General features: G+C 41.0%; 1 protein-coding gene across 1 annotated transcript; it reads left to right on the forward strand.

Annotated features, from left to right (window-relative positions):
- The first annotated feature begins 218 nt into the window (after positions 1–218).
- arhgap27 (Rho GTPase activating protein 27) lies at positions 219–27819 on the forward strand. Its single transcript, XM_073490151.1, has 18 exons — positions 219–320; positions 955–1766; positions 15239–15706; positions 16957–17199; positions 18573–18653; positions 18735–18857; positions 19824–19910; positions 21905–21972; positions 22139–22226; positions 23443–23544; positions 23827–23925; positions 24591–24696; positions 24799–24936; positions 25034–25132; positions 25237–25314; positions 25438–25569; positions 25740–25845; positions 26621–27819. The coding sequence occupies exons 2-18, from the start codon at positions 1014–1016 to the stop codon at positions 26796–26798; spliced, it is 2949 nt and encodes a 982-aa protein (XP_073346252.1). The 5' UTR covers positions 219–320; positions 955–1013; the 3' UTR covers positions 26799–27819.

Here is a 27819-nt window from a genome sequence, read left to right on the forward strand (position 1 = left end):
AAATTTAACTTAACTCAGTAAAGTAATTTACAGAATGTCTGTTAACTATTTACACATTTAATTTAGCATCTTTTGGAGAATTTTATACAATTTAATCAGGTGTAAGTTCACTCATGCCTGTTAAAAATAAGATGTAAATGTTAAGATTTAACAATATGCATGTGAAATAGCAGCTAACCCTGACATCCTGTTGTCTCTTTGTATTATGTGTGCTACAGGGGACGACTGAGCTGTGAACATCTGAGCGATTCATGGACAAAACTAAGCCTGATAAGGCAAACTGAGATTGCCAAGCGACGTCGGACTGACGCAGAGTCGAGGTTGGTGCAGACTTCCTGTTTTGTGGCCGAGCACTTTTCAGTCTGATGCTTTTCAGTGGTCTGTCAGGGAGTTTAAGTTGAAGTTTGTATTTTGCAGCAAATGTAAGTAACTTCCTGTCTAACCTGTGCACAGAAAGGGAGGCCTTTACCTCCGCCAGCTTTTTTGTTTGAACTTATAACTCCAAACTATAACGACCTGTCTTCTTAAATGCTAGGAACGACTGCAACAAACAAATGCAGAAATATGAAAAAGGGAGACAAAAATGTCTGCAAAGACACACAAAATGACTACAGAGACACAAAATCAATACAAGAAGATACATTGAGCATAAAAAGACAAAAAGTGTTGACGAGGGACACAAAACGACTACAAAGAGACACTATACAATAACAAAGAGACATAAAACAACCACACAGAGACAAAATGATCCCTGAGACACAAAATGTTGACAAAGACACATGAAACGATTACAAAGAGACACAAAATGACCACAAAAAGACAGAAAACGACTACAAAGTGACACAAAATGACCACAGACACATAACATGTTGTGTCCACTAATTGTGAGCCTCTGATTGACATTTGTAACACTTGTTGAAAGCCACGTCAACTTCTCATTTCCTTTATTTGCAGCTCCAGTATGTGAACACTGTCTCAGCATCAACACAGAGGCCACACGGGTTCACCGGAGCATGGAGCTGGTGTCAGTGCAGTACCACTTTGAGTACAAGGGGAAGGACGGTCGCCTCGTGTCCATCGAGCCTAACGAAAGTTACATCCTGGTCTCCAAGACCAACGAGCACTGGTGGCAGGTCCGCAAAGACCAGCACACCAAACCCTTTTATGTGCCTGCACAGTATGTGAAGGAGCTGCCGTCGCCTACTGAAGACTCTGCTGGACCTAATGAGCTGGAGTCACCTGAGTGTGTGACTAACAGTGAGGCAGTGGATATGGCAATTACAACACCGGTGACACCGGTGATTCGAGTATCAGCTCAGTTCTCTCCAAGAGAGACGTACCGGTTCTCCACTTTTGGATTGTGTGTGGACATACCGGCTGTAAAAGAAGTGCCGACACACACTCCGGATAATACAAAGACACACGGTTCAACATTCAACTCTGCACCTCTGAAAACTGACAGCCTGCAGCTTTATGCAACACCTCATCCTGCGCCAAAGGTCAGAAACAAGAGACAAGAGTCAAAAAGCTCACAGCCGGATGATAAAATCGAAGAACCGCAGCCGTCTCCTCACCATGACGATATGGACTTCCCTCTACCTCCTGATTCACCTGTATATGACATCATACCGGAGATCAAAGTCCAGGAGTTTGACACATTTCCTGAGCCGCCTGCTCCTGATGCTTCTCACGACACCTCAGCGGTGGAGCATTTAAATCAGGCAGCTGAAGCAACCTCTTCTCCAGATGCTCTGGCTGCTGAGCAGGTGAGGTTTTCATGCTTTTTTCATTGTTTTCATTCATGATTCCTCTTCAGTCTCACTCAGGTTAATGTCACGGTTGTTTTACAGCCAGCAGAGGGCGCAGTTTTATTATGTAAAAAGGTCAAGTCAGGGCTTTATGTCTTCTATACTGGTGCATAAGGAGTTTTAAAAATGTTTTATGTCTTATAACATCAAATCAAAGTAGATTTAATGTAAAGAAAGTGATCATTTTATTTATTTAGTGATTCTTTTGTCAGATTTTTTAAATTAATTACACTCCTGCTGTGCATTTAAAGGGAACCACTTCACTTTGTTGTGTACAGTTTTGCAGCATAGTTAAATATCAGCCCACTTAAAGTTAATGTCATATGCTTCCTTAATAATTTCACTTCCTGCTCTCAGGAGAGTCACATCTCATCTTACTTCCACTTTATTATCTGTGAAGGTGGGTGGAGAGCACCGACTAAAACTTGTTTACTTGCAGTTTTCACCAACTTTCATTCAGAACTGAAAGCAACAGAGTGCATCAAAAATATAAGTACTCATCATAATGATTAAAGGATGTACTGAAGTATCATTTAATATAGATTATTATTAATGTACGACGCATTTTAATGTAATAAAAGATGTGTAAATTATTAATCTGAAAGTTACTGTATAACATTAAAGTATAAAGTATCATCATGTGGAAATAAACCAGTAGTTAAGTAGCAGAAGTACCTCAAAATTGTATTTAAGTACAGTACTTAGTTACATTCCATCAGAGATACTTTGTATTAATAACACTTCACTTGACTATTTTTATTTTCTGCTACTTTATACTTCCTCATTATTACATTTTGGGGACAAATATTGTACTATTTACTCCATTACATTTATTTGATTACTTTACGCTACATGTTTGAGAGAAATATTGTACTTTCTACTCCATTATATTTGTTTAATAACTTTAGTTACTAGTTACTTGGCAGATTGCATGTACTACTACTCAATTTCAGAGGAAAATATGGTCCTTTTTTCCTCCTCTACATTAATTTGACAGCATTAGTTACTTTCCAGATTACAATTTTATAAAAGAAAAAATATTATGCATTACATGTATTGCTACTTAATATTGATAATACCTTAAGTTACTCTGAAGATTCAGATTACTAATACAAAATATCAGCAATAGAATGTAACCAAGTATATTTACTCAAGTAGTGTACTTAAGTACAATTCTGAGGTATTTGTACTTGAGTATCTCCATTGTCTACACCTTTATACTTCCACTGCACTACATTTTGGAGACAAATATTGTACTTTTTACTCGACTACTTCAAAGTAAAATTCCTTTGTGCTAAAGTATGAGCCAACTAAGCACATTGTATACTCGAGTAAATGTACTTAATTACTTTCCCACATATGACTCAAAACTTACAGTATAAACAGAATATGATGTGTAGAATGGGTGTAATTCAACTTTAAGTACTCGAGTAAATGCATGTAGTTACTTCCCTCCTGGGATTACATGTGATGAGATGGGGGTCTGTGCAGGGGAGGAGGGTCCTGCCGGGGGGGACACCGCGCTGGTCGGGTTCACGGTATCTGTGCCAGCTCATCAGCATGTGAATGGCCGGCCGTCCCCTTCATGCCTCCTCAATGGGCGAAAGGAGGTGTTTCCCTGAATACCTCAGTGAGAAGCAGCTGATTCAACATTCAGTTTTGGGTTTTGGTCAGCGAAAGTTTCATCGGGCCCGGTTCTGGAGGCGCACAGAGCGGGTGCGCATGGTTTGAAATGATGGCTGAGTGTTTCCTGTCAGAGTAGAGAAGCAGAACAGGTGACAAACAGGTCGCGTCGGTGCTCTCAGGTGAGGAAGGAGTTAAATCCTGAAAGCTGCAGCCACTCCCAAAACCTCCAGCTGCTACCTGGTTTCCCCAGCAGCACCAGTGACGGTACCGGGGAGCCGTGATCACCCGCTGGGAGACGGTGAGCGCGCAGCTCGTCCAGCCTGCGTTCACTCTGGATGTAGTTTGTTGAATGCGAGCGACTTAAAAACTTGACTTTCAGGTAAGTTTCACCGCAGTTACGCGTGTTGCACCTGTTGCAGGTTCAGGTTTCAGACAGCAGTGAGGGACGAGGTGTGTGTGTGTGTGTGTGTGTGTGTGTGTGTGTGTGTGTGTGTGTGTGTGTGTGTGGCTCTGACTCATGTAATGGCTGCAGCCTCTCCCAGTAAACCCAGTAATCAGAGCAGAGTGATCACCAGTGTCTTCACTGGGAGCCTGGTGTCACTTTAACACCATTAAATGCACTAACAGGCCGAAGGATCACGTCATTTTAAACAATACTCGTTATAATCTGTGTGTTTCTTATTTCCACTGATGGAATGTAACTAAATACATTTACTCAAGTACCGTACTTAAGGTATTTGTACTTTACTTTAGTATTTCCATGCTTCTGTAAATTCTGCTGCTTCTTTCACTTTCACTACAACAAATATTGTACTTTGACTCCACTTCGTTGATTTGATAACTTTAGTTACTAGTTACTTTGCAGAGTGCGTATATTTCTACTTAATTACAACAGGAAATACTGTACTTTTTACTCCGCCACATGTATCCAGTAACTTGAGGAACTAGTTACTTTGCAGATGCATGTACTTCCACTCAGTTTCAGAGGGAATTATTGTACTTTTTTTTTTTTACTACACTACATTTAATTGATAACTTTAGTTACTAGTTACTTTGCACATTGCATGTACTTCTACTCAGTTTCAGAGGGAAATGTTGTACTCTTTACTCCACTACATTTATTTGACGGCAGTAGTTACTTTCCAGATTTTATAAACAAAAAATATGATGCATTACATGTATTTGATAACTTTAGTTACTAGTTACTTTGCAGAGTGCATTTATTTCTACTTAATTACAAAAGGAACTATTGTACTTTTTACTCTACTACATTTAATTGATAACTTAAGTTACTAGTTACTTTGCTGTTTTGAAAGACGCTGTATGAATAGTTTATTTTTCATATTGTACCAGTGATGAAATGTAACTAAATACATGTACTCAAGCACTGTACTTAAGTAGAATTTTAAGATATTTGTATTTTACTTTAGTATTTCCATTTTATGCTACTTTATATTCCCACTACACCACATTTAAAGACAAATTTCATACTTTTTACTCCACTATATTTATTTGATTACTTTAGTTACTAGTTACTTTTCAGATTGCATATACTTCCACTCAATTTCAGAGGTAATTTTGTACTTTTTACTCTACTACATTTATTTGGTAACTTGAGGTACTAGTTACTCAGCAGACTTCATGTACTTGTACTCAATTACAGAGGTAGATATTGTACTTTTTTGCCTTTGCATTGATTTGACAGCAGTTACTTTCCTGATTTTTATTAACAGAAAATATGATGCTTTTCATGTATTGTTACATTTTTTTGGATAACTTAAGTTACTAGTTACTTTGCAGAGTGAACGCTGCATCAAAGCCAAAGTATTGCATTTGTAAAATCCATTTACTTTATCGGCCCTTTCGACCCTTACATGTAAATACTGTATAATTTATTTTTACTTGTACTTTTGATACTTTTTATATCGATACTTTGAGACTTGTACTGAAGTACTATTCATCTGGTTGACCTTCACTTTTAGCAGAGTGGTATATTAACACGACGTCTTTAGTGTGACTCTCGGGTACGTTTTACACCGCTGCTCATTCCTCCTCTCCTGAATGAGTCCCACACTTGTAACTGGACTGTGGACGTGCCAGGACCCCTCAAGTGCATTAATTCTCCCCCCACAATGGAGGGCCATCTCCATGGTGATGTGAGGGGGTCTGGCCTGACTCCCAACAAGCAGGGCTTTAGAGCTTTTTACTGCCAGCCCTGCCATGCAGTTGGCGTGTGTGTGCATATGTAATGTGCAGAACTCGCAATTAGCCCGAATGTAGGTCGCTTAATATCGAGGGGCGCGTTGGCTGCTCTTTGGTCTCTGATGGGATATTAAGTTTGATAAGTGGATGACAAATCCAGCTGGGATTGAGAAATCTGAAGTTTGGTTAGTTTTTAACTTGCAGAAAGGCCTATTTAGTTTTAATGGTTGTTCTTATTGTTGTGCTTCTGTAGAGCTTTTGTATTTTGTTGCAGGCTTTGAAGCTGTTTATGGCTGTGCAAGAACCTGTCTTAAAGGAGCAGTTCACCCAAAAATGAAACTTCGGTCGTTGTCTACTCACCCCCTCGCCGACGGAAAGTCGGGTGATGTTTCGTCATCCACAAAATATTTCTGGAGCTTCTCGGCAAAACAGCATTGCAGCACTTTCCTAAACAACCAAAGACTTGTTTTAAAAAGTAAAAAACAACTGGTGTAATCGAAAGAAACTTTGTTTACACTCCTTGTGTGTTAGCACACATCCCGTCTGAAGGCCTTCCGGACACCTGGATCCTGATCTGTATGGAGCTGTATGTGTTGTTTTACTACTTAACCAAACGAGTCCCCATCTACTCCTGCAACGACTTCAGACGAAGTGTGCGCTCATGCTTTTAGCTTACCAGCTACAGTAATAATAACGCAATGCTGTTCTGCTGTGAAGCTCCAGAAATGTTTTGTGGATCACAAAACTTCATCTTACTTTCCATCAACATTAGAGTGACTAGATAATGACTACATTTTTATTTTTGGGTGAACTGTTCCTTTAAGGTCTACGCTGAATATTGAACACAACATGTTCAATTGATCTTTATCACTTAGTTTAGATAATTGCCACAAGGGGGTCTAATGTCCCATTGATCTCTGGCAGCCAAACGAGAAGTGACCCTGTTTTGTCCTCTGCCTATTTGATGTCGTTGCGGTGAAAAGCGAACATGTGATCCTGTTCTTTCATGTTGTGAGAGGAGCACTTCACCCACAGGAGTGCAGTAATTCCTGCTGCTCCGTGAAACAGACCAAATCAAATGCCAACAAACTGCTCCAACAGGTAGTGTGAGGGTGTCTCGTCTGACCTCTCTGTACATGCCTGCATGATGTGTGTCTTCAGCAGTGTAAGAACAGGTGCATTGATCTCTTCACTGTCTGGTCAGGAAGAGCCTTTTATTTCTAACATTATGTAGTCATGTTTGTATAAACTTCTGGGAACAGGGATGCATTTTTCATTTAACTGGAAAGTTTGTAGGAATGAGATTTATTCTATGTCAGTTTGTGTGAGTCACACAGGTTTTCATCTGAACTGTATGTTCAGTATGCAGCACGCTCGAGGTGACAGTACAGATGTGGGCAGGCTTAGTTCCAGTTTGTGCCTCATGTCTTTTTCAACATTATAATCTATAAAAAAAAGTGTTTGGATGGCGGCACATATCAGGCACCATATACGCTGATATCAATATATTTGTGATAGGCCAGTATCGACCCGTAATGATATATCGGTCGGGCTCAACTTCTAACCATCTGGATGAAAAAATATTCAGTGCATGTGCTGCATGTCATACTTAACTATTATTTTGAGGTACTTGTACTAGAATATTTCTATTCTCTGATTCTTTATACTTCAACTTCTATTACTCACCAATCAGATAGTGTTGTGGGCCTGACATTGAGTGAGACCACACAGTAAATGTGGCTGCATCAGAACAAAATTAGAGCATTTTTTAAATAAATGAATCAGCCAGGATATCCCTCATGTTAATACATGAGAGGCACACCCTGGGTGCTAAAGCAGACATAAGTATGTTTCAGAAATATGTTTATAAACTATAATTATCAGGTTCAGGAGTGTAAAGTTGTGCTCACACCCAGTATGCAAATAAAGGTAGGAGAAAGCCTGCATTTTTCTTGACTTTTGTGTCGTCTGTCGTCTCCTCGAGACACCTGTGAAGATACAGAACTGTTATGGAAGTTGACGTACTGTAAAGATAATCTAAAAGAAGGCTCAGCAGGTCTTTGTCAAGAGCTGCGTGAGTTGTATTCACAGGAATGCCCTTTGTGTTTGTAGAATGTTTTTGCAGAGTTGTAATGACGTGACAGTGACGCTATCGTTCAGTACGTCCTACCTGTTTTCAGTTTGTTTGCATGCTGACTATTGTTGTCTTCCTGCGCATGCACTTAAAAGTGAATGTGCTATTTTTGCAAAAGACTGGGGTTTCCATTTCCAGTTGCCTCAGAGAGCATTGCAGCAACCTGGTGCTAAAAACATTTCCCCTCCTACACAGAAAACACTTCAGAGTAAGAGAGGGAAAAACCTGAAATCTGTCATGAACAAGCAATATCAGCAGGTTTTGTACATCGGCATGCAGAACCTGGAGATAAGAGCGCGATAAGCTGATGGATTCCACATTCAGCATTTCTGGAGTTACCCCTGTTCTGGACCATGAGGAGTGTGATGTAAGAGTGGAGGTGGAGCCAGATTGATTCAATAGCTCGACTGTGTGCTTTGTGGCGTGATTTGGGCCCCAATTTGGTGCTCCATTGTTTGATTGGATGAGCGCTAATGTGGTTAAGTAATCAAGCAGATTGCTGCTTCATGCATTGCTGAGGGCAGAGAGTTGTCTGCTCTGTGCTGCAGGATTTTCATCCCAAATTCATGCTCGAAAAAAACAGCGTTTTTAAAGGCCTGAACGCTGTTGTCAAAAAACTGATGTTGAATCTTCATGTAAAAGAAGATAAAATGCAAACTAATACTTTCTGTTGGATGATTTATTGTCCTAGAAATAACTGCGATAAACAATATTATGATTATTATGTTCACTTTAAGACCATGTTACACCACTGATATAATGATATTATCAAAGGATAATAATGCAAGTACTTCCTTTTAAAGAGCAATGAACCTTTTAATTATTAATATTCAGATAAGATCAAATGAAACCACAGAACCAAAACAGTAATGGTCAAGAAAACTCCTGCATCATGTTGGCATTCTTATGTAAAACATTGCTTGTAAAACATTATGGAAATACTGTATATCAAGGCCATGTGCATAGATCAATAAGTCGATACGATGCGTACGATGCATGTTAATAACTGACTACTCTGACAGGCCTACATGTAAAAGATATCTCTGATCAGAATCGGACATATATCTGAAAAATTCACACACAACAGGGTAATGTTTTCATGGTTTCTCACAGGCACATTTGAATTGCAAACTATGCTCTTTCCACGCACAGAATGTAAAATGTTCTGGATGTTCCAGGAAGCATTGATTCACCGCAAACATGATACACACAGGAGCTTAAGGTAGGCAAAGTAGGCTAATTTAATCACCATTATTCAACACAGGACTGCACAATGAAAGTTCATAAACTCCTTCATTCTACATAAATTACAGAACATAGTGTAGTTATTTATATACAAAATATACATAAACACAGTGCATCTTTTGAATCTGCGTCAGGTTGATTGTAAACAGCAGCAAGATGGTGACGATAACATGGTCGCCATCTTCACATCAAAAGTTCGACATCTGGGAAACACTGTCCATCAGCTTTGACCGTGTGTGAGCGCCGAGCATCGATGTTACAAACACAGAGTCCAGCTGTAGTCCTGCGCTCTGTCGGCTCAGAACACAGTCCGCCCGTCGAGTGCTGCTTGATCCCAGATGTTGTGGTAGAGACGGGTCTCTGTGGGCACAGCAGTCTCTGATTTCACATTGTTTGGCCAGCCTGAGTCCTGTTTGTCCATTCCCCTTTTCCTGTGACCGGACATTAGCCAGGAACAACCTTAAAACATGCTGGATTAGCATGGATCTCATGCCGACTCCCGTCCTCCCTGGGGCAGTCCAGCCGGTCAGGTTGGATGGTCGAAAGACGCTGCGGACCATCATGGTCCCAAAGTCCTTCGCTCTTAGTCCAAAACACCCGCTTTCTTCTGAAAAATGATGATTAAAAAACAAAAATGTCACATGATTTGGAGGAGCTACCGCCCGCTGCATCTTCATGCGCAGCCGTTGTCATGGCATAGCACAGGGTACCTACAGGGTCAAACCTTGAAGCATAGGGCCACTGACCAGGCTGCTGTATCTGACGCGTGAAAAAATGTTTTTAATGTATTTTTTGGTCGCTTTGAGCACCACAAGCCGACAAGCCAAAAATATGTACTTTTGATTTTGTCTGTCCCTTTAAGTAGCAGTCAACAAGCATAGATGCTGCAGGTCATCGCCCACAAACCTCAGACCTAATTTGACATCAACCCTTTGCCCCAAATGACATCTAAGAAAAACAGCCACAAACGGCTCTGCCTGCTGTCTGCAGACTGCCTCGTGTTGTCCCTGTAGAAGGAAGTGTTGATTGAACAAGTGGCTCTTAAAACCAGACTTCCTGTTTTCACGCATTTCACCCAACACAGTGTCTCATCAGAGTAGCCTTTCAAAAGCAGTTCATGTCATATTGTGGGAAATTATTGCTTCCCCTTTTCTTTCCCAATTATTGGACTGACCTACAACTGGAGGGTCGAATACTGTGCAGATGTTTCTCTTTTCCTTTCTGTTGAGTATTTCCCTGAACTATGCCGACTGTTTCTTTTTTATCATGTGGACACACAGGCAGGAAGTAGGTTGAAGTGACCTGCAGAGTTTATTTCTCCCTCCTGCTATCTCACCCTCTTCTCTGCCTTGTTTTCATTGTCTCTCTCTGCTTTTGGCTCTTGGCGCACACAGACAGTTACCCTCTACCCCCCTATCCTGCACACAGGAATTCATGCATAAGAACACACAAACACTGACACACACACACACACACACACACACACACACACACACACACACACACACACTCGCACGCACACACACACACATCTCACCCAGTCCTCACACAGTCCCTTCCTGCTGCTATTGTAACAGAGCTCACAGTTCTCCTTTCTATTTGGGCTGCAACTGTCACAGCTGCTGAGAGAGGAGGATGTGTGCGTGAGGGTGTCTTCATGAATGTGCGGTCGCCCTCGCTCCCATCACAAGTTGATCGAACGGTGGTCGCACTCTTGAGTCGCTTCGTTGTCCGTTTTGGATGTATGGCTCCTCTGAGTAGAACGATATAGACATGGTGGACACTTACTCCAGGGTTTGGTCGAGTCACGGGGGCAGGAAGGGCTTGTCTCTGCCGGTGGTCCCTCAGGTAGGTAGATCACGCCGGCTTTTTATTGCACTGTGAGGTAATTTTAACCTCTGTGGTCCGCATAGCTTTTAATGTTTTGATAACGGTCTTGTTTCCTGCTTTGCGTAAACATGTCACCTCTGCTTCTTTTCCTGTGCTGAGAAGTGTAGCGTGAACAGTGAACCCACATCGTTTAAAACGCTCAGCCCTCGTGAATGTTGGTGTTAATGTTTAAGATTTTTTAGTTTGGATGATAATGAACTCTTTTATGTGTTTTCACGTGTTACATGGCACTGGTTTCACTCAAAAATGCACAAAGCAGTAGTGAGAAACTCTGTTTTCATGGTTTTAGGTCTGAATTTGGCAGTTTCCTTTCTTGACACCTGCTGTCAATGAGTAGCTATTTCAGTTAGTTATCTGGGACACGAGTAACTCTTTATGTGAAAAGGACTTTTTGTGTTTGATGGTCAAGATAAAAGACATGCTCTCTGTCATTTGGATAGTCTGCATTTTGCCTGTGCACACCAAGGTGTTCAGATCCTTTACTTAAACATGCTACACATACTTTTAACTGGTTATAAAACAGTCTGATCTTTTTATAAGACCACACAAGCAAACAAGAGCATCAGCGTGAAGATTAACTATTTCTAAGTAGCTTTTATAGCCTTGTTATTAGTAGCCTAGGGAGTCTTGCAGCTTGAGGAAAGAAGCTGCTCTGCAGTCTGGTGGTCCCTCAAAAAACAAAGTTAATCACCCTCATATTTAGGATGGGACGATAATCGATCGATCGTGGTGAATTATTGAGATAATCATGAATACCCCTCACATAATAATACAAGGCGGCGCCGCATGGGTGGCAGCCTATTACAGCAGCTCGTACCTTTTTATTATATTGTTTATTTTTTACTATTATTATTGTTTATTGTATATTGAACTGTCCTTTGGCTGCTGTGACGCGCAAATTTCCGCGTTTGCGGGACTAATAAAGGAATTCTGATTCTGATGAATGACTTGGAAAAAGCTAAGCTTGTCAACATGGCTGAAGGAATGGCTTGCACATTGTATCCCTGTTGAAAGATTAACATTTTAACAAGTTAAAAAAAAAGTTAGCATTTCACTGTTTCCCAAGAAGGCGAGAACGCCAAGAGGCGCCTTCCTAACAGCCATAAGATAAATCTGGGAGGTCATGAAAGAGCTAATGAGAAAAGAAAAACGAAGCTATAAACATTTAGAAAAATACTTTAATGAAGCAAATGTCTCTAATAGACATGTTTATGTAACAGTCCACAAGCCAAAAAGGTAAAAAAATAACTGGTTGTATCTGTGCTGATGCCTTCTGTTTTAAAAATTTAACTTAAATCTTGAAAAGTAACCAGTAACTTAAGCTGTCAAATAAATGTGGCATAAAAAACTGAAGTATTTCTTTCTAGTAGTGGAGTAAAAATTGTGCTGAAGTACTGCAGTAGGTGTAGTTGTATTGTCTGGGTTGTTCCCTGTCAAAATGGTTGTTTCTGTTTCTATAGTTTTCCTCTGGTTGCGAGTAGGATGGGGGCATTCCAGTGGAGCTATTTCAGAGATCAATGATGCAGCTCTTTCATTTCCTCTGTCTGCCTCGCTGTGCCGCTTGGAATCAATGTGTTTCGGGGTCAGTTGTCTGGTTGTGCACGTTGATTGCCTCGTGGTCAAATCGAGATCAATGGTGAGCCGAAGTCAGCAAAGTGATAACAATAAATAGACATATAACATACACACAATTGATCATGAAATCGATAATACGGAAACAGTCTCCTCCCTTTGTTATATAATTAAGTTGTATTCATGTTTTTATTTATCTCCTGAGCTTCCTGAGGAGAAAGTAATATATTTAAATCCTTTACTTAAGTAGAAGTAGTCCTGAATTTAAAAACCATAAAAGTAAAGGAAGAGTTAAGTATCAAAAGTAAAAGTACTCCTCATGCAGAAAGTGGTTCCTTTCTTTCCTTAATGGTGTTGTATCATGTATAGATTGTGTTACAGGATTATTACTACTGATTCACGTCAGTCACAGTTGATGGACGGTGTTTCCTAGAGGTCGGACTTGATGCCGCCCACATTATCACCACCATCTTACAGCGGCTACTTACAAACAACCTGACGCAGATTCAAAAGAAGTTTTGTGAAGCATGACGGAGTTTACAAACTTTCCTTTCGTTATGCAACCCTGTGTTTTGTGACGACGAATACATTAGCTTGTACCGTGGAAGTAGCACTGTAATCGTTGTGGTCAGATAAGGGGGAAGGAGTTTGATCTACTCTTTACACCCTGGACCCTCAACCTGGGATCCTCAGATTTCTGCAGGGACAGGGGTTCCCCAAATCATTGTTTGGTAATATTTTAAAAGTTTTTATCTTCTATCTACTAACCTAACTGTGTGGCACCTATCATAACAGCAAACTTAACAGTTATCTGTATTATTATATAAGTTAACGGACATTGGTGAGTCACAGTGGATGGTTTTTGTAAGTGATCAAGCAGGGGACTCCGACATACCGTCCACCTCAGAAACCACCGGAGAGATTGCAGAGTGTGATGCTGACGTGCTAACATTAGCTATGCCACTAGAGCCTGACCGATATATCAGTTTGCCGATCTTATCGGCCGATATCGTCCTCTCACGGCCAATTACAGCCGCTGTCAACTTGTTTATACATGGCTGTGTTGTCCTCCCTACGTAGACCCAGTTTAACATGCAACATGCCTGTGTGGTTGCAGTAAAAATAGCCTACTTTAATTCAAACAGTGGAGTGTCTGCAGCCCGAAACGAGAATAAAAAAAGGAAGGTTGCTGCAAAGGAATTATGAGGAATTAAACTTTTTGTGGAAAATGCCTCAAAGAAGAGGAAATATTTTCACTTTTCAAAACAAAAAAAGACTAAATTAGAGTCTAAATGACTTGATGAGAAGAAGATTTTTGAAGTGGATCACGTTTTGTAGGAAAAATCCAATAATGCAAAGCAACAAGACACACAGCGCTGCAAAAAGTCCAATATTTGCATCTGAAATGAAGTAAGGTAGAATTATAATGTGGAATAACACTCGAAACACCACTGCCTGTTGGCTTCGACATGTTTCGTGTTTATAGCGCAGCATATTTAGCACCGTGATGAACAGACACACACACAGGTCTCGGTAAATATAGATCATGAGGCTAGCTGACAGACAAGAGGTAGTCATCGTTTAGACACAGCAGCCTCGATCTCTTTGTATTCGTACCATCATGACGGCGTTCGAAAGACTCTGCAAGGCGGTCATTCCCAAGAGTCTCATGGTCAGGAATAACAGTCTCAGTGGAGCTCAGGTGAGAAAAGGACAACTTAAAGAAAGATCACACTGTGTTTTATTTGCGAGGCGTCAGTATGATTACTTTCATTGCGTCACAGCAGATAGACGAAGGCATTCACCACAGCTCCGTTTCACTCAAATTGTCCTTTAAACAAATTAGTTGTGAGGTCCGGGCCTATTTGCATGGCACGTCCTGCCATGCATGGCACTCGAATCTTCGTGTTGTGAAAGCAGCATGACATGAAGGTCACGACAGCTTCCCTCTTTTTAGACAGAAACTGAAAATGCAGTTTGTTTTAAGAGCAATGAAAAGCTGGAAGAGTTTCTATTGATTATGGGAGGACAGGCATTTGCTTAGTAGTGGAGCTGGATAATGTTTAAACTAGTTTTTAGTCCTCTGCAGTTGGCCCGTCGTCAGTTGCTTTCGTCAGTATGGGAGTTTATCTTTCTCTTTTTGCAATCGAGTGTTCATCACCTCTATCTTAGCAAAACACGCCACATGTTAGTCTGCTTTGGCAGGGTGACTCATGCAGACATAAACTCGGGACACCGTTTTGACATGAGAGTGTTTAACTCTTGTGTGCGGGTGTTATTGTGTGCAAGAAACCTACAGTAGAATTAGGTAATGATCATTATTGTGGGAGGGACGCCTCTGTTGTGTTTGGGTTTTTTTTTTTTTTTGCAGCTGTAGGCTACTTCCTGTGCTCTGGTGCTCTTGTAAGATGCGGAAGGATGCCTTACTAAGAGCTATACTGAGAACAGTGGGCTGAAGCCTGGTGCTTGACACTGGATGACACAACTTTTTACCTTCTGAAACACTGTTTAGGAGACATTTGCGAGCTTGTTTCACTTCAAAAAATGTCTGGTTTAAGTTGGTTAGACTGTTGTGGATTGTATTTCATTAAAGACTGAAGTACAAATGAAGAAATGAAAAGAAACAGCCTCACTTCCTCTCTCTCACACGCATTTGTGATATTTTGAATAACTGTCGATTAGTTCCCAGTAAATGCTTGAAATGCCGATCCCTAGTAGAAGCACCTCTACATCTTCTCTGTTTTTTTACCTTTTTTCTCAGGTGGAGAATGAAACCCTGCGATCGGCCGTGTACGTCAATGTAGCACAACTCCGTAAAAGCATCTCTGAGTCTCCCCCCTCGGCTCCTTCGTCCTACTCGCCTTCCTACCTTGACCAAGAGGGATGGGAGGTGCATGTTGATGAAGAGAGTGGCCAGGAGTACTACTACCACCCCACCACGGGGCGCACCACCTGGGACAACCCCCTTCTAGACTCCCCCACGGACCCCGAGCCGCTCCCTGCAGAGGAGCCTTGTTCCCCCTCACCTCCTCTGTCTCCTGCCCTGTCTCCGTCCCCCACTCCTGCGTGGACCTCAGACTGGGAGCAGTTGGTGGATGAGAGCAGCGGTCGCCCCTACTTCTACAACCCGATGTCTGGGGAGACGTCCTGGGAGCCTCCAGAGCAGCTGAGCCCGTATCCCCCTCTGATGGAGCCTATGAGCGTGCACAGGTTTCACGAGGACGGGCCGGTAAGGACAGCCTGGCTGCTCTACTTAGCCTCTCTTTCTCCTGTTTTAGCTTCACCCAGGGGAAAGCTGTAAATACAGTCTGCTTTTAATGGGATTAAATCTCCCGCACCCACATAGCAGACCGGACTCATTTTCATTAGGAAAAGCTCACAGCAACTGTGCAGAATATCCCCAACAGTGGTGTCCCTAACTTTAACAGAACATATAACATCTGTCCTCATTCTCACTCCTCAGTCTTTGGGGGATTCAAACATTCAAATGCTTCACTTTACAGGAAAATCTCGAACAGTATAATTTCACACAAGCGACAGGTGACCCCTTTTCTGCCCCATAATGGCTTTTTGGAGCACGAGAACAACATTAATGGGCCAAGAAAGAAAAATACTTCGAGGCCACGGAGAGAAAAAAAAGTGACTTATTTATCAAAGTCATAGAAAAGTCATTGTGCGCTATATCAGGGTCACAGAGGGAAACGATTCAGCTGACGTTATCAGTGAAATTCAGCAACATTTCAACACAGAAAGTGAACTGAGGTCAGTGTCACGTCGTTTTAATTACTGCAACGACTTCCAACCAGCAGGTCAGGACTGACCACAGGGACGATGAAAGCAATATTTTGACATTTTTAGAAATACATACAGCATATTTGCTTTAATGCCAAGATTTATAAGAAGATTGATAGGCCTACCACTTTCATGACAGTTAAATATGAAGCTTAGCCCAGCATTAAGTCTGAAAACAGGAGAAACAGCTAGCCTGCTACCTCCAGAGGACACCAGGAAGTAACTGTAAATGAGCAGGAAATCCCCTGCAAAGCCACAAATTGTTGTTTCTACACTTATAATAAAGACATATTTCCTTATGTACTGAGATTTAGAGGTGCTGGTAGGTGGATTTAATGATCTTTGGACAGAGTCAGGCCAGCTATTTCCCACTTTTTGTAAGCTAAGCTAAGAGCTGCTAGCTGTAGCCTCCTATTTACCATACAGACATGAGAGTGGTATCAATCTTCTCATCTAACTCTTGGCAAGAAAGCAAATATTAAGTTTACTTCCCAAAATGTTGAACTATTCAGTTTATGAGATAGGAAAGAAGAAGACAAACTCATTTCTCTTGCTTTTTTTGTGAATTACAAAGATAGTTTTCCCTCTTCAGGACCCCAAAAACTGATCTAATCTAATGAGGAGTTGTCACCTGTATTCTCACCTGTTTGTGTCTGTGCTCTAACGTTCGCCATTTTTCCTCCCCAGCCTCCTCTACCTCAGGAGGACTACCCCACAGAGGATTACCCAGCTGCTGATCAACCAGATATCTACGATGACTACCACGCCACAGGCCCCCCTCCTACCCTCCCCAAAGAGTACACGCTCAGCCATGTGAGCCGGACCATCATCCCCCGGGCCAACCTGGACCGCAGTAGTCCGGCTGGTTGGAACCTGACCGTGGATCCCAACGGGACCTGGGTGTTCACCAGCGAACACTCTCCAGAGCAGGTAGCTACAAAGACTGACTGATAAGAACAGTCCTTACATGTCCTCAGTGCAGTGAAGATGGTCTTTGTTTAGCCTGCAAACACTTTGAGAGTGTTAATGCACATGTGTCAAACAGACCAAGACACTAGCGCCTCGTTTCCACACAGCTTCTTGTACTCAGGCGTGTTAACCCAAAGTTTGTGATCTCTGATGATTTGCAAAACTCCTTCCTCCTTTTTTTTCAGCCCAGAATATGCAGAGAATAAAAAAATATTATAAAATAAAATATTTCACAGAACTGGCAACACACCCAGCAGACCAACCTCCTCCTGACTACCATGTTGTTTGATTGCATGAAGTATTTTAGGGTAATCTGTGGTAGCTTTGATGTCGGTGTGACAGAGACAAACTAGTTGGCTTGCACACTTTCAGACAGTCTCTTGTCAAAGGCGTCCGTGGTGTTGCGCTCGGTTGTACACACAAAAAGTGAAAGAAGTATTTGTTTGAAGAGGACTAAGACTCTAGAGCCAGACTTTGACCTTTTTTGAAGCTATACTTAGATATAAGTGGTTCTTTGAGCTAAATATTAAGGTCAGCAAGATCACAGTGGTGATGCTAACATGCACAATGCTCATTTAATACAATGCACAGTTGAGGCTGATGGGAATCATTACAACATGTCTTCTATGGAGATCCTCATGGTGACAATACAGTCATGCAGCAAAGAGCTGTGGGCCGGATTCAAACCCGGGACCACTGCTGAGGCCTCCTGTTCATGGGTCGCCTGCTCTGTATCACCCAGTGAGCCATGAGGGCACCACAGACCCATACCTGAGCCTTGAAAATCACTAAGGTTTCCCTGACCTGCAATGATGTTAAGATACAGAGAAATACGCTGTGTTAAAAATTTAAAAGGAGGAAAATACTCAGTGAAAACAAAGGCTCATTAAGGTGAAGTGGTTTGAGATTGACCCCTAAATGTGGATTTTCCAATTTCAGAACAAACCGTGACTGTTGATTTATCGGTTTTGGAAAGTTACAAAAACTCTCCAGATGCATCTGCTTGAATCTGGATGATGGAAAGGTGTGGGTGACGGGGGGTTTCAGGCACTGATTTGCCATCTGACAAAAAGCATCCTGATGCCTTTACAGTGTAGAATAATGTTAAAACACACAGGCAGCAATAAAAAGCCCCAGTTTTTCCAACAATAGTCACAAAGCCTCAAGAGACCATGATGCAATGTGTCACCTACTTCACTTTCTTAATTGTTAAGCATTGACATATGTATTTTATATACACAGAGAGATACTTTTGATACTTTTTTCTTAATATTTTCAACTTCTTATGTGATTTTGAATCATCTTTTACTGAAAAAATGTTTGTTATGTTACAGTGGATCAAGTCTGTGGATGACCGAGGGCAGACGTACTACTATCTGAGAGACGGCTCCAAGTCTCAGTGGAACCTGCCTGAGGTAAAGATCAGTGTAAACATTATTCAGGACACAAAAAAAGCCAAGAAAGTAGTAAACTAAACTGTGCTTTCGACCCTCCAGGCCCCTGCAGCTCCCGGCCAGTTCAGGATGGAGAACGGTGTCGAGGCGGAGAACGCGTCAATCATCAAAAACTGGAGACACACCATGGGACCTTCACAGCTCAGCTCAGCCCACGATGATGGGGTACGTGCACACACACACACTCAGACTCAGACCTGCATGTACATGTACACACTGTATCACGCATGCAGGGTGTGTCAGCCGCCTCAAACAGAAAGCTTTAGTCAGGAAGAAGTAGTGAGGGTGAGTCCCTGTTGAACGACTGACACTCCCAGGTCTTTAAACCCGTATTTAGCAAGGCAAATCAACTGGAGTGCTCTCGTGTTTACAGTCACAGAGCTGCAGAGGGAAGAGAGAGGGAAAGCTACAGCTGTACACAAACAGTTCAGAGTTGATGGACACAAATAAGGGGATTTTTCCTCCCAGCAGTCAAGAGTTTAACACCGTACTCAAGGGCACAACAGTTATAGAGACCAGACCTTTGCTCTTTATTTTCTTGAGTTGTGTACTTACAGTATAGTATCCAAAATGTCTCCAACAACATTCAAACTCCAGAAATCCAGACGTTTACTCGAGGTGACGGTGCGTTTAATTTGGTCGCCTGTCAAGAGTCAGAGAGTGAGAAAGAAAGTCAACAAACAAGAGCAAACATACCACTGATGAAGCTTTAAAACGGCGTTTATTTGCCCCAAAACAGCAAGATTACTGTACATTAGCCAAAAAGCTAACAAGCAGTGGCGCTGTGAGTCTGTTTGTTTAAATTCAGATTAATGACTGAACTCAGCACTCACCAGACTCTCCTCTCTGTAACGTTACATTCATAAAGTGAGGTATTTCCTCTCTAGCTTCAGTCAGCAGTCAACATTACAGAACATAAACACCCAACAATAGAGGCCTGCAGCAGATCCGTGCTGCAGTCAGGTCGATAAACAGGAGTGAAGATAAATCCACTTTTTAGTCCCAAAAATTAAAAAGTAATCTACTCTGCTCTGGTGATTTCTAGTTATTACTCTGAATTGAATCTCCGATGTTTTGTTTTATGATTTTATGAATCCTAAATCCTAAAATCGCCTCCTGCTGTTCTTCCAGAGGTTCGTCCCAACTCACCGGAGGAACACGTCAGACTACAGCAGCGACAGCTCCAGTACAGGAAACTCTCCAGAGACGCAGCATAACGTGAGTTTAACTTGTGTCCGCTCAGCTGATCGTCGTCACTCTACAATAACTCCGGGCTGAGTCGACCTGCACCTTTACCTGCATGGTGTTCTGTGTCTCTCTCTGAAGGCGTTTGGGTTCAGAACCTGGAGAAAGCCCTACTATCTGACCTCCAGGTGGCTGCGCTATAATGTGGGTTGTTAGTTTGAGCGTTCACCTGAGCTTGATGCATAGATAGCAGCGACTATCTATGATGGGCAAAAAGGTGTGACTTCAGATCACTCGAGGAGCGTTTGTTGTTCTCGAACAGACGTTTTTCATTTCCTGCATCAAACGTTATCTTCATTTTCATCGTCCCGTCTCTCATTTAGTGATGGATCTTTACTGCTGGGATGCAAACCGCCTCTCTGATAAACATACTGTATATATCTCCATTGTCACCTATGCCATATAGAGATTTTAGGTTGTGTTTTACAGGTAGTTCAGGGGTTAATCCGCTGCACATGTCACTGTAGATTTTTGGCCTATAAATGTACAGTGAACAATCAAAAATAGCAGCTATAATGATGGAAAAACCTTCTACAACATCCTGTTTCATGACGGCTTTCTGCTCAATGATTTCATTTTGCCCCCACAAATCTAATGTTTTCTGTTCTTCATTAGTGTTTTCATTTAGTCACAGTCTGGAGGCGTCCACCTCCACAGTTTTAAGAGTTTAATACAGATGTCTGGTTTTAAAATTCAGTAGTAGTTATTTTGAAAAAAACAAATCCTGAGCTTCCTGTTAAGATACATAAAATGAGGCTTTTATTTTGAAAACAACAGCTTCATCCTGAGCTCCCTGTTCAGATAAAGTTCCTGTCTCGAGCCTTTGTTTTGAAAAATTAGGTCCATACCGAGTTTCCTGTTAACATACTGTAGGGATTTTATTTTGAAAAGCCTGGCTCTTTCCTGACTTTCTCCTTAATGTTAAGGTTTCCATCTTGGGCTTATATTTTGAAAAATCTGAATTCTGGCAGTATTGTCCTAAAAAAAACTTAATATTTTGATAAATTAGTGGTTTCTGTAGTTGAAAGTCTGCAGGAGTAGTTAGCGACAGAAAAATGTACAGAAGAAAAAAAAGTACAACATTTTAACTAATTAAAATCCAATAAAATAGCGAACAACTTCAGATAAAATCAGGTAGGCCTTCGTTATAAAGATAATTCTGGTGATAGACCAAAACCAAAACCAACAGTCAACTGATCTTTATCCCTCAGTGACATGGAGCCCAGTTGTTGTTCAAAAACCTTTAGAAAAACACAAAAATGAGTCACACAGTGGTGAAACAGTGGGCGAAATGTCCCGAATTACACACAAACTATAGTTACTACAGATGCTGTTTTCAGTCCATCCCACACACTGTGTCCTGTTGCCCAAAATACTCAGTAGTTCTCCAAATCTGCTGCTAAAAATAGTCCAGAGTAAACACAGATTATTTCCTGTTTCGGTCAAGTTTACTAAAAACAATAGTACTGACCTCTTTCAAATTATTTCTGAATCTTTAAAAATAAAACAAACCAGGTCTATAATCTTGACCCATATTTAGATGAGCTTGAGTGTCAGAAACAGGAAGAGACGAGCAGATTGTTGTTTTTTTGGTATTTCTATGGAATAACATAGAAAAACACCAGTGTTATCTTTTGATCGTACACATGATAGACTAAATATTTGGTTGGTTTTGATGTTAAAGTTGTGCTCAAATCTGGCCTTTTGTCACAAATCACTCAAAGTAAAACCTCCCTGTCTCTTTGGTAAACGTCCTCCGGTGACTCAAAGCACGGCTGGATGATTCAATCCTTGACTTCTTATGACATGAGGCATAAAACGATATTGCACATAATCTGCATGCATGGCTTTTATTGATGAAGTGTGTGCTCAACATTGGTGTCCTTCATATCATCACATAACCTGACTTCACAAAAAGCGTAAGAACTACAAATAGTCTAAAACGTTGTCATCTTTTACATTTTCAGGTGCAGAACTTAGAGAAAGCGGGAATTCTCAACAAAACAAAAGTGTCAGAGAACGGCAAGAAAGTGAGGTAAGCTCAAACTTCTCTTAAAGGTTTTTAATTCACATGTAGGACGATCTCACGTTTCAGGTTTTGAGTCTGGGTGTGTTTGGGGGTTGTGTGTCGTTTCCCCCCGAAGCTCTTTGTTGCATTGTTCGGTGGGAGTGAGTGATGGTTTTTGTTTTCCCCGTTTCAGGAAAAACTGGACCCAGACGTGGACGGTTCTCCTCGGAGGTGTGCTGACGTTCCACAAAGACCCAAAGTCTGCAGCCACAGGGGCCTCGGTACGACATGAGTATAAAGACTGGCCTATTTGTTCATTCACTTAAAACCACAGTGTGTCCTGTGTGTCAAATTTTAGCTTCTGAAGGTGTGAATCCTGCACCTGAGACTACACATCCTGAACACAAAGACTAAGATGCATGATGTAGTGTCACTTTTAATGCGCCCACTGTAAAGGTTCCTTATTTAGTTTTTCAGTAAGATGTCACACTGAAGTTGCAGTTCTCTGTTAATTACAACGTTTAAAATACATTATTTTGTGTCCAGAGAAGAAATCTAAACTCAAATAATCACCTTAATGTGTATTTTTGGATGTTTTCCTTCCGCTAGTCTGAAAGAAGACACGTTATGGAGGCAAAGTCTCAACATCTTTGGTGTTTCCCTACAAATAACATAGTTAACGCAGTGGACCTCATTTATAAAACGGACTCAGATCAGTTCTGATCATCATGTAGTCATTTATAAAACCTTACTTACCTTAATGAAAATGATCTTATCTGTAAGAAAAGTCTTGACTTTGACCAGAAGTGATTCCCCTGCTGGTCATGTCGGGGTGCTGCAGTTTTGGACACATGCTGTGTGCCTCCAAGCCTGTGGTGAACTTGTGTGAGCAGCAACACAGTCCAAATCTGTTTGTCTAGTTGCCTGGCTTCAATCTCCTCTACCGTCTTCCAAGGAAGTCTGATTTTTCTCTTTTTGTTCTTGTCTATTCTTGAATGACCCTCATTTTAGCTGGGATTAAATAAAGGTAAATCATAGTGAGGTATTAGAAATTTAACTTCTGTTAAATCTCCATCTGAATACTTCCTCCACTACTGTCTGTAGAGGGAAGTGCTCATCCTGCGTGAAAAAGCAGCTGTGACACCTGAATGCTTCGATCCTGCTCCTGACACATTCTGTACATTTCTTAAAGGGTTGTGTCTCGATGAGGAGTTAACGTTTAGTCTTGAAGTTCCTATACATCACCTGAAAGTCCTCTATATAATATATCATGTTTCGTAGCTGATACAGAGATGAAACATTCCCCTGCAGTGTGACGCCCGCTGTTGTGTCACCTTTTTGAGGAGTGACAGCACAGACAAGCCCTCAGGTCATGAGATGACAGGGACAGTCGCAGCTTTTGTCTAACGCAGCTTGTTTCTTGGAATGCGGCGCCGTCAGTTTCGCACTCAGCTGTTTTATTGGTTTTTTTTTGTTTGTTTTTTTAACTCTGTGCAGAACAAGACCAATCAGATTGTTCCAGAGGTCACGGTGGACCTGCGAGGAGCGACGATTGGCTGGGCCTCGAAGGACAAATCCAGCAAAAAAAATGTTTTAGAGGTTTGTGTGCCGCACGGTGGATGACGGATGACGTTATCTTAAGCAAATATCGCCTATATTTTTAGCTGTTAACTCAGAACAGTGTGTGACTCATACTGCACATTTCTGCTTCTGAACTGAAACATGAGCTCATGTATTTATATCCAACAGTAAAATAAATGTTATGAGTTAATGAGCAGTAGGAGATCATCTGGGAAACGATCTAAATGTGATTTGTGATTCAGTTAATTATTGCTTCCCAAAATAAGTCTGATGAAGTGTATCTCATTATCTCTCCTCCAGTTAAAAGGCAGGAACGGTGTGGAGTTTCTGATACAGTACGACACAGAGAGCATCATCACCGACTGGCACAAAGTCTTAACGGACACCATACGGCAACTGGTAAGAAGTCCTTCCACTGGTCATAATAACCTGAAAAATTATCCACAAACTGTCAAAAATAATCTCCATCTTATCAGGAAATGTCTGTTATTGTCTAGAATCCTTCAAACCTGATTTAAGGGAACAGTTTAACATTTTAAGCAACTTATTTGCTTTGATTTATGGATTTTATTAGATAAATTAGAATTAAAACTCATCAGGATATTACAATAAAGTCACATGACTTACTTCAATTGCCATCCTGACGTCTATTCTAGGAGGTAGGTAGGAAAAGGAAACAATAAAATAATAATAATAATAATAATAATGATAATAATAATAATGATAATACAGTTTTTTTGATTTGGCACCTTTCTTAACAAGTGCTTTTAAAGATAAAAGCATGTATTAAACATTTCCTAAAGCTTGCACAAAGCTTTGACATGCATGTGCGACTCACATTTATTTTAAATACTCATAAATAACTTGATTTGCATTGGAAACACACTTATAGGACTGGATTACAGACAGAAATAACTGGAGAGGACAGAGAGTTTTTGCAGTGTGTGTTTAAGTTGCTGAAAGCAGTTTTTCTAAAAATACTTTCCTCTTTTTTTTTATAACTACTCCCTTCAACATTGTGCAACACTGTTTTGTTTTACTCACTTTGCGTGGGTCTACATCAGGAGTACCAGGACCATCACTCAGAAGAGGAGGACGGGGATTTATACGAGAAGATCGCCGGCACAGAACCAGCACGAGACGAAAACAAGTTCGCAGACAAGCGGAGATGTGAGTTTCACGAATGATGTCATCGCTGTGACCCAGTTAGATATATCAAGCCTCAATTAAAAACCATTTTAAACATCTAACTTTGTTGTTTTTTTTCCCCAGCCATCAGGCCGAGTGTCACGCAGCCATCGGGCCCCGCTGCAGGAGACGCAGACCAGAAGAGGGTTCGAACCAAGCTGATGAAGTTCCTCATGAAACGGCCCACGCTGCAGTCTGTCAAGGAGAAAGGATACATCAGAGGTACTTCAATCAAAATCAGTATCAATGTCTCCAGTATTAATGATACTGCTACTACAGCTGTTAATACTACAACTAACAATGTTCTGCTTTCCTGTAGATAATGTGTTTGGTTGCCAGCTGTCCACACTGTGCGCACAGGAGAGGACCACCGTTCCAAGTTTTGTGGAGAAATGCATCAGAGCGGTGGAAAAGAGAGGTAATCCGCCTTGTTTGTGCCACAGCCTGAAGCACATTGAGGTATTTTTGCTGTGTAACATACAGCAGACGTTGACTTTCTGGCGCTGATGTGTTGATTTCCAGGTTTAGACATCGATGGGCTCTACAGAGTGAGCGGGAACCTCGCCGTCATTCAGAAACTACGCTTCAAGGCAGATCATGGTAAAAGATAACAGCTCAATAATTCAGAGACTCTGCACGCAGAGAGCAGAGGATTCGTTCATTGCAGACAGCGGCGCCCCCTGCTGTGCTTTAACGAGCTGTGCACCTGATGTGTTTCAACAGAGGAGCTGGACCTGGAGGACGGTCAGTGGGAGGACGTTCACGTCATCACCGGAGCGCTGAAGTTGTTTTTCCGAGAGCTTCCTGAGCCGCTTTTCCCGTACAGCCACTTTAACAAGTTCATCTCAGCCATCAGTGAGCAGGATTTTGAATCCATACATCTAATTTGAAAATATATCACCTGTTTTAAGGACAAATCTCTGTACATTTGATCCATATACACAGATATTTAAATGAACTTTAGTGATGCAGTTGATAGTAATTGTATTTATAACTGATTGATAACTTTTGTCCTGTTATTCCAGGAATTGCTGACTACCACACAAAACTGTCGTGCATGTACGAACTGGTCAATACACTTCCTGCTTCAAACCACGATACCATGAAGCTCCTTTTTGGGCATTTACGCAGGTGTGTTCTTTTTTTTAAATATATTTTTTATTTTTATTTTATTATATTTTATTTTCCATCAGTTTCAGAGGTGGAAAGTAACAAAGTACAAATACTAAGTTACTCTACAAACATCTGAACTTTCTCCTCCTGACATTTTCAACATAGACTTGTTATTTTAGTTTTAATGCATTTGAGGGGAATTATTGATTATTTTTATTTGTCGTCATTGCACGCCGCCCTCTCAACATCACAAGACTGACTTCAACCTATCAGTGCACATCACGCACGGCAGGTGTAGTGAGATGAAACAACGTAAAAGACAGAAACAGACAGAGAGGGAGACTGGAATGGGGAGAAAAGGCGTGTTAGTGTCTCGTATCTGCCTGGATTTCCTTATTTTCTCACTTTGTTGCTGCTCGGGACGCTTTACCAACCTAAAATGTGACGTCCTGGGAATGAGACTCAACAATCTTCTGTCTTTCTTGGACAAATCCAGCTGATTCTACCTTTTAAGTTTAATCGTCTTTGAATTATAATAATATGACGTGAGCTTCAGTTAGCTTTGCACAAAAACAGCTGGTAGAAATCTCCTTCAGAGGGATACTTTTTACTTTTACACTCTGAGTACATTTCAGAGCCTGTACTTTATTACTTTTACTTTAGTAAATAAGTTGCATCAGTAAGGATTTTCTGTACTTTAGCCACCTCTGACCAGTTTGAGAACTTATAACAGCTAAATAAAAAAAGAAAATCACTACTCTTCACATAATCCTCTCTTTCTTTCCTCTGACAGGGTGATTCAGTACGGGGAGGACAATCGCATGACTGTGCAGAATGTGGCAATCGTATTCGGCCCGACTCTGCTTCGGCCAGAGACGGAGTCGGCCAACATCACCATGCACATGGTCTTTCAGAACCAGATCGTGGAGTTCATCCTGAATGAATACGAGCGCCTCTTCTACTCAAGCTAAAGCAGCCACAAGCCTCCAGTGCAGCCCTGGACGAACGTCTAAATGTGCTCAAGTTATTCGAAGTGCTAGATTTACCTTCTGCATGCACATAAAAAGCTTCGGTGCAACGTTTAAAAATGAAACCTGTAAAAATAAGTTAAAGGGCTCTTCAAGTTTTCTTTGCTCGGAATATTTGAGGTTAAAAATTAGATAAAGGGATCTTCAGATGGTCTTTGCTGAGAATATTTGAAGCATGTTTAACCACTGTTTTGTCCAGTTTTACTCCATAGGAGGCTGACACTGTTAGAAGTATCTTTGGCAGTATTGTTGGATTTGAAATCGAGCCCGGTGTGGTTCGGTTTCCCGTGTCAGAGCTATTGAGCTTGTTGCTTGGGTGGAATAAGGCGGTATCAAACTGCTCTAGCTGTCTTAATCTCACAAGTCACTTTCTGGACTTTTTAATTTTTTTTTGTTTATTTGTTTGTTTGTTTGTTTTTGGTCGACTCAGACCTGGACGGACGCATTAACGCTCTGTAAAAAATGATCAATGATTGCTTCCATCTTTATTTTAGAAGGTTTAATGACGTTTAAAAATTGTTTTAAATTTGAAACTGCAGTTTTATCACATATGGCAATAACTGAGACCGTATTCTAATATTGTGTTTTTTTGTCTTTCAGTCTCATTTTTACCCATGACTTTTATTGTAATATAGAAATGTATAAAAAGAAATATTAATACCAACGTCTTGCTGTGAAGTAGACGGTGACATAGAATACTTGTGCAGTCTATAGATTATTTTCCACTGAATTGTAAAATGCCATTTTTTCAACCATGCTGTATTTGAAGGAACTGTCTATCAATAACATAGAAATATAAACTAGCGATACATTTTTTGGACATTTGGCAGCAAAATCAGTCCGAATGTGAACTTTAAAAGTGAATTTTAGAAGAGATTTCTGACCTGTAAATAGAAATAGATGGCATATTTATGCTGAAAGTTGTTGAAAATGCACAGGTTCTTCCATAATAAAAGTAACTTTG

This window comes from Pagrus major, chromosome 20, assembly GCF_040436345.1.
Source record: "Pagrus major chromosome 20, Pma_NU_1.0".
Classification (NCBI taxonomy): domain Eukaryota; kingdom Metazoa; phylum Chordata; class Actinopteri; order Spariformes; family Sparidae; genus Pagrus; species Pagrus major.